The sequence below is a fragment of the Mauremys mutica genome, chromosome 12, assembly GCF_020497125.1.
Source record: "Mauremys mutica isolate MM-2020 ecotype Southern chromosome 12, ASM2049712v1, whole genome shotgun sequence".
NCBI classification, from domain to species: Eukaryota; Metazoa; Chordata; order Testudines; family Geoemydidae; genus Mauremys; species Mauremys mutica.
Window position 1 is genome coordinate 31,113,162 of NC_059083.1, and position 8,153 is coordinate 31,121,314.

An 8,153-nucleotide genomic window follows, 5' to 3' on the forward strand; every position below is an offset into this window, starting at 1 on the left:
GCTGGATCTTTAGCTAGGGTGAACCCACGGTTATGGGGCAAAATAATCCCCAGGGTTTAGCCGGGAATGGAGGCAGTCTACCCCTCTTCTCTAGTCTAGTGTATGTTTTATTTAGGGGATGTTCTTATTGGGGGGCAGGAATATATTGTATATTTGGTTGTCATGGTTTTTGTTCCTATGGCAACTGAGTTAGATTATTAGGGGATAGCCCAGCCAGCATGAGCTGGTCAGGTGAGCTCTGTGTCTGTAAATAAAATGGAGGTTTTGTTAGCTGTCTGCTCTCTGGCCTCAAGTGATTTCTTCCTAAACCGGCTGCCCCCAAGGATGTAACAAATGCCACTTCCTACTTTCTGGTGTTAAGCGGCTCTTCCCCCACACTGCACCTTCCTCTCAGTTCCCTGGCCTGGGAGTGGAGGCTTCATTAGGAGAGGGAGCTTCTCTCTGGGATTTAAAGCTGGTACCTGCCTCCTCTGTTCCCTCCTCACCAAAAGCTTCTGACACCTTCCTGGCTGTGTCTCTGCTGCTGGGAAATGAGCAGCCCCAGCAGAGGGAGCAGGGAGCTGAAGCTTCTGCAAGCAAATGAGGGTATGTCTACACTACGGGATTATTCCGATTTTACAGAAACCGTTTTTTAAAAACAGATTGTATAAAGTCGAGTGCACGCGGCCACACTAAGCACAGTAATTCGGCGGTGTGCGTCCATGTACTGAGGCTAGCATCAATTTCTGGAGCGTTGCACTGTGGGTAGCTATCCCATAGCTATCCCATAGTTCCCGCAGTCTCCCCCGCCCACTGGAATTCTGGGTTGAGATCCCAGTGCCTGATGGGGCAAAAACAGTATCGCGGGTGATTCTGGGTAAATGTCATCACTCAATCCTTCCTCCGTGAAAACAACGGCAGACAATCATTTCACGCCCTTTTTTCCTGGATTGCCCTGTCAGACGCCAAAGCATGGCAACCATGGAGCCTGTTTAGCCTTTTGTCACTGTCACCGTATGCGTACTGGAAGCTGCTGACAGACGCGGTACTGCAGTGCTACACAGCAGCATTCATTTGCCTTTGCAACGTAGCAGAGACGGTTACCGGCTATAGCACCATCTGCAACTGGAAATTGGTGATGACAGTTATCAGTCCTTTTGTACCATCTGCTGCTGTCATGGGTACTCCTGGCTGGCCTCGTAGAGGTCGGCTGGGGGCGCATGGACAAAAATGGGAATGACTCCCCAGGTTATTCCCTTCTTTATGTTTTGTCTAAAAATAGAGTCACTCCTGCCTAGAATATGGGGCAAGTGTACTAGAGAACCAGAGAACACAGCTGCTCCGGGTCAGAGCCCCAGAGATCCTGCAGAAATGATGAGCTGCATGCCATTCTAGGGGGTGCCCCTGCAACAGCCCCACCCGTTGCTTCCCTCCTCTCACACCCCTCCTGGGCTACCCTGGCAGTGTCCCCCCATTTGTGTGATGAAGTAATCAAGAATGCATGAATAAGAAACACTGACTTTTTAGTGACATAAAATGAGGGGGAGGCAGCCTCCCGCTGCTATGATAGTCCAGTCAGTACAGAATCTTCATTAGACATGAAAGGGGCGGGGGGAGAGGAGCTCAGCCTCCAGCTGCTATGATGTGGATGGATTTCAATCTTTCTGCACCGTCTGCCAGGAATGACCAGGAGTCATTCCCATTTTTGCCCAGGCGTCCCCGGCTGACCTCACCGAGGCCAGCCAGGAGCACTCACGGGATGATGAGGACGGTTTTCAAGACTTTTGTACCGTCTGCCATCAGGAAAAGAAGGGGAGGGGATGCTGCTGTTCAGCGCTGCAGCACCCCGTCTACCAGCAGCATGCACTAGACATAGAGTGACATTGAAAAAAGGCGAGAAACAATTTTTTCCCCTTTTCTTTCACGGGGGGTGGGGGGAAGGGGGTAAATTGATGACATATACCCTGAACCACCCGTGACAATGTTTTTGACCCTTCAGGCATTGGCTGCTCAGCCAAGAATGCAAATACTTTTCAGTGACTGAGGGGACTGTGGGATAGCTGGAGTCCTCAGTCCCCCCTCCCTCCCTCCATGAGTGTCCAGTTGATTTTTTGGCTTTCCGTTACGCTTGTCACGCAGCACTGTGCTGAGTCTGTGCTGTGGCCTCTGTCTATCATAGCCTGAAGATTTTTTCAAATGCTTTGGCATTTCGTCTTCTGTAACGGAGCTCTGATAGAACAGATTTGTCTCCCCATACAGCGATCAGATCCAGCATCTCCCGTACGGTCCATGCTGGAGCTCTTTTTGGATTTGGGACTGCTTGGCCACCTGTGCTGATCAGAGCTCCATGCTGGGCAAACAGGAAATTAAATTCAAAAGTTCCCGGGGCTTTTCCTGTCTACCTGGCCAGTGCATCCGAGTTGCTTTCCAGAGCAGTCACAATGGTGCACTGTGGGATAGCACCCGGAGGCCAATACCGTCGAATTGCGGCCACACTAACCCTAATCCGACATGGCAATACCGATTTCAGCGCTACTCCCCTCGTCGGGGAGGATTACAGAAATCGGTTTTAAGTGCCCTTTATATCGATATAAAGGGCTTCGTTGTGTGGACGGATGCAGGGTTAATTTGGTTTAATGCTGCTAAATTCGGTATAAACGCGTAGTGTAGACCAGGCCTGAGAAACAAAGTGAGGAACTGCAGTAACATCTCTGCTCAAGTGCCCAGAACAGGACTGCTGGGGAGTGTGAAAAATGGTCCCGGCCTCCCCCAGGGCTGAGCTCTGCCCCTAACGCTCTGATTCTCTCTCTCTCTCTCTCTCTCTCTCCCCAGCGAATGTTACTCTGGATCCAAACACGGCTCATCCCCAACTTGTCCTGTCCGAGGATCGGAAAAGTGTGAGATGGGGAAACACACGGCAGCAACTGCCCAACAACCCTGAAAGATTTGACTATTGTTTCTGTGTGCTGGGCTGTGAGGGATTCACCTCAGGGAGACATTGCTGGGAGGTGGAGGTGGAGTGTGGAGGATACTGGGCTGTGGGGGTGGCAAAAGTCTCTGTGAAGAGGAAGGGATGGATCAGCCTCAACCCTGAGGGGGGGATCTGGGCTGTGCAGCGATGCAGAGATCAGTTCCAGGCTCTCACCTCCCCTGAAACCCCCCTTTCCCTGAGCCAGGTCCCCAGAAGGATCCGGGTTTATCTGGACTGTAACTGGGGGCACATGAAATTTATAAATGCTGATGATGAGGCTCCAATCTTCACTTTCCCGCCAGGCTCCATCCCTAGGGAGAGAATCCGACGCTGGCTCTGGGTGGGGGGATCCCGGCTCAGACTGTGTCGCTGAGACACACAAGGGAGGGGGGAATAGCCCACTGGGGACCCTGAGATCAACCTCTCTAGCCTCACACACCCGTGTCTCTATGACTTCTCTCTGTGGACTTTCTATCATGCCATCACTGTGACCCTGGAGGCTGCTTCTGGTCTCAACTCTGTGCAGTGTCAAACCCAGGGGCGGCTCTCGGTATTTTGCCGCCCAAGCATGGCAGGCAGGCTGCCTTCGGCGGCTTGCTTGCGGGAAGTCCCATGGATTCAGCGGCATGCCTGCAGGAGGTCTCCGGTCCCGCGGATTTGGCAGCACGCCTGCGGGAGGTCTGCCGAAGCTGTGGGAGCAGCAGACCCTCCGCAGGCATGCTGCCAAAGGCAGCCTGCCTACCACCCTCGCAGCGACCGGCAGAGCGCCCCTGTAGCTTGCTGCCCCTGGCATGCGCTTGGTGTGCTGGTGCCTGGAGCCGCCCCTGGTCAAACCATAGAGAGCAGGGAGAGAGAGAGGCAGAGAAGCCATTACCCCAGGGATTGTGCAGCTTGTTTTCCATTGTACTCTGTGATCCAGGAGGACTCTGGGGATCCTGGGTCATAGAATCATAGAATATCAGGGTGGGAAGGGACCTCAGGAGGTCATCTAGTCCAACCCCCTGCTCAGAGCAGGACCAATCCCCAACTAAATCATCCCAGCCAGGGCTTCATCAAGCCTGACCTTAAAAATCTCTAAGGAAGGAGATTCTACCACCTCCCTAGGTAACTCATTCCAGTGCTTCATCACCCTCCTAGTGAATTTTTTTTCCTAATATCCAACCTAAACCTCCCCCAGTGCAACTTAAGACCATTGCTCCTTGTTCTGTCATCTGGTACCACTGAGAACAGTCTAGACCCATCCTCTTTGGAACCCTCTTTAGACAGTGTCACTGAGACATAGGGGGAATAGCCCACTGAACATGAAAAAATGGGCTTCTCTAGCCAAGTCATCCTAACCCCTATAGCCTGGAGGACTCCAGTCAACCCAACCCTCTGGCCTCTTAGCTCTATGACCCCTGGAAGTTCCTCCCCCCTCCGTGCAGCACCAGGGATGGAAGTGGGAGGGGTGAAGAACCCCTGGAGCTGCAGGAGGAGCAGAGGAGCCCTGAGGAGCAGATGTGGGGCTGGGTAGGGTCAGAACTGACAAAGGGTCTGAGGGCAGAAGTGATGTGGAGTTGGGGGAGAATTAACAGTTGGGCTGGGTCAGGCAGATATGCGGGTGGGAGAGGCACAGGATTAATTAGTATTTGGAGGGTTGGGGAGAATCTGGAGGATCTGTAACAGCAGGGATCCTGAGAGTGGGAGAGCAAGGGACTGGGGAGTGTGACCTACAAGCCATGAAGGAAGGGATGCCTAGGTGGGAAGGAGATAGAGGTGGGGTGATGTCAGCTGGAGGAAGATGTGGAGAGTCAAGCACAGGGCAGGTTTAAAGGAGAGAAGAAATGCAAGAATAAAAAAGGAAAAAAATAAAGTAAAACCAGTGTAAAAAGAGAAGCCTGGAGAAAGTGGCAGGAAGCGCAAATGAAGAGTGAACACAGAACCATCCTGAGGACGGAAATGCTCAGGGTGAGCAGCAAGAGATTAAGGGATAAACTCTTGGGAAAGATCTGGGAACCTGAGGTGGAATGATCTGTGATAAGGAATAGAGATGGGTTGGGGAAAGTCAGAGAAAGAAACAGATGGAAATACAAATACAATACAAATGGATGGAAACAGATGGAAATACAAATAGTGCCTTGTATAACGGTACTAACACCTTCTTATCTTTGCTGGAAATACCTCGCCTGATGCATCCTAAAACCGCATTAGCTTTTTTCAAGGCCATATCACATTGGCAGCTCATAGTCCTCCTGTGATCAACCAATACTCCAAGGTCCTTCTCCTCCTCCAATGAAGTGGGTCTTCACCCACGAAAGCTCATGCTTCAATATGTCTGTTAGTCTATAAGGTGCCACAGGACTCTTTGCTGCTTTTACAGATCCAGACTAACACGGCTCCCCCTCTGATACTCTCCTCCTCTGTTACTTCCAACTGATGCGTCCCCAGCTTATAACAATAATTCTTGTTATTAATCCCTAAATGCATGACCTTGCACCTTTCATTATTAAATTTCATCCTATTACTATTACTCCAGTTTACGAGGTCATCCAGATCTTCCTGTAAGATATCCCGGTCCTTCTCAGTGTTAGCAATACCTCCCAGCTTTGTGTCTTCCGCAAATTTTATTAGCACATTCCCACTTTTTGTGCCAAGGTCAATAATAAAAAGATTAAATCAGATTCGTCCCAATACCGATCCCTGAGGAACTCTACTAGTAACGTCCCTCCAGCCTGACCCGTTGTAGTCTCCCCTTTAACCAGTTCCTTATCCACCTCTCAATTTTCATATTGCTCCCCATCTTTTCCAATTTAGCTAATAATTCCCCATGCGGAACCATATCGAATGCCTTACTGAAATCGAGGTAAATTAGATCCACTGCATGTCCTTTGTCTAAACAATCTGTTACCTTCTCAAAGAAGGAGATCAGGTTGGTTTGGCACGATCTACCTTTTGTAAAATCATGTTGTAATTTGTCCCAATTACCATTGACTGCAATGTCCTTAACTACTCTCTCCTCCAAAAATTTTCCCAAGACCTTGCATACTACAGATGTCAAACTAACAGGCCTGTAGTTGCCCGGATCACATTTTTTCCCTTTCTTAAAAATAGGAACTATGTTAGCAATTCTCCAGTCGGACAGTACAACCCCTGAGTTTACAGGGTCATTAAAAATTCTTGCTAATGGGCTTGCAATTTCATGTGCCAGTGCCTTTAATATTCTTGGATGAAGATTATCTGGGCTGTGTTATTGACATATCTGCTTACAAGTATTTTGAAATTAATTACTAAAATAATTGAAACTGGTGTGATTTTATTGTGTTATTTTGAGGAATAAGATATGCAGAATTTTGCAGAATTTTAAAATGTGCAGAATTGGTCATTTTGGGGTGCAGAGTTCACCCAGGAGTACAGTACAGTACACACACCTGAGCCCAGTGAAGGTGTCTCCAGACACCCCAAAGTGGCGTAAAGAGGCTGCAGCCATTGCTCAAGCCCAGCACTAGAGGATGCTTCAGCAAAGGGAAGTGGCTTGACCCACCACGTTTCATAGTGGAGGCCCATTCACCTGGAACTAGCTGCCTTGAGAAAGAACATGGTCTTCATGGGTATACGTAGCTGGCTGGAGGAGAAGAGTGGCCATAGGGGCATGCACAGGAATAAAAATTTGGCTGTGTTTGGAGGGGCATTTTATGTGCCCCCTGCAGCCAGAGCAGCTGGCTCTTCCCTACTGCCAGAGTAGTTGACTCTCCCTCTCCCTGTAGCTGGAGGAGCTGGCTCCCCCCCCCCCCACTCACACACACACACACACCTCCTGCGGGCAAAGGAGCTGGCTCCCGCCCACCCCCATGGCCAGAGGAGCTGGTTCTCCCCACCATGGCCCCAGGGCTGGTGGACTGGAGCTGGCTCTTCCCTCCTCTGCCTGGGGTCTGTGGAGCTTGCTTTCCCTGGCAGCCAGAGGAGCTGGATGTCCCCCCGTGGCCCCAGGGCTTGGGGAGCTATCTCCCATCCCGGCCCAGCAGAGTCCTGTGCCCCCACCCCTTGACTGCCCCTGCTTGCCTCCCCCCACTTTGTACATGCCCATGAGTCACCACAAGAACCAGTGTTCTGTCAAAGCCACACTGTCTGCTCCCCTGTCCAGGGCTCCAGCTGTCTGTATTGCCTGCTCCTCAGCTTCCATTCCAGGAAGGTATGGAAATGGGGGCAAGAAACTAGCTGAGAGGTGTGTGAGTGAGAGACCGCAAAGGAGCAATCAGGCAGCCCTTGGATCTGTTGCATTCCCTTAGTTCACCAGACGACAAGCTGCTCTTCACTGAATCAGGAGATTCTCCTGCAAGTATGTGTCCATGTGGAGCCCATGCTAAGTGTGCATGTGCCCCTGTGGATGAGGCTAGATTCCTTTAGGTAGCATTATATATTGGAGCCATGCATGTGCCCTGAGCCTCCTTGTTCTCCTGTGCAAGGGAATACAAGGGGGAGCGTTCATGCCATTCCCTCAGGTCCCTCTGACCATCTGTGGAAGTGAGTTAGAACCTAGTGGAATCTGATCTGCTGAGCAATCTCCAGCATTCTAATTCTTCCGAAAAACGTCTGAAAATTCAGAACTCCTCTAAATTACTCCCCTTCATCTGCCTACACCCTGAAATCCTCACAGGCATGGAAAACTGTGACCAAACCCCCTCTTTGGAACTCCCTCTTGTACAGACGCCCCCCTCCCCCATACAATGTGGTGGACTCTGAGATGGGCTTCAAGCCATGCCATCATGGGATGGTCTCATCCCACAGACAGATGGAAATAGCAGGTGCCTGTTCTGTCTGGGAGAATCTCACATCTCGGATAGGTGCTGTTTGTCTGCCTGTCGTTCTCCACCCAGACCAGAAAAATCACAGGATGCCTGAAGCTCCATCCTCTGGAGCAGTCGCTGAGAGTAGCTTCAGACTCAGAAGACCCCCGGGGGCCCAAGTTCTCAGATAAGACTGGAGCCATGGAGCAGGTGGGCGAGGCCTAAGGTGACAATGGATAAATCAGCTCTGAGTTAGCCACCTGCAACAGCAACAGCATTGCTCCCAGCGATGACCCCAGAACCCAGATTCTCTCAGTTGTCTGTGCTGAGATCAGCCTCCCAGGCCGCAAAGCAGACTGATAGAAGGTGTACAGAATTCTGGGGTCAAGGTTTAAGAAAAAGATCCATAGCCCCACCCACATAGACATGGGAAGCTCTTG

At 50.8% G+C, this 8,153-nt stretch overlaps 1 protein-coding gene across 1 annotated transcript in view; it reads left to right on the forward strand.

Annotated features, from left to right (window-relative positions):
* LOC123345542 (zinc finger protein RFP-like) overlaps nt 1–3,595 on the forward strand; it is a 28,754-nt gene extending 25,159 nt beyond the window's left edge. Inside the window, exon 7 of the mRNA XM_044982518.1 lies at nt 2,812–3,595. Coding sequence (XP_044838453.1) covers nt 2,812–3,323 — 512 coding nt within the window. The 3' untranslated portion in view covers nt 3,324–3,595. The remainder of the gene's footprint in view (nt 1–2,811) is intronic.
* Nucleotides 3,596–8,153: the final 4,558 nt, after the last annotated feature.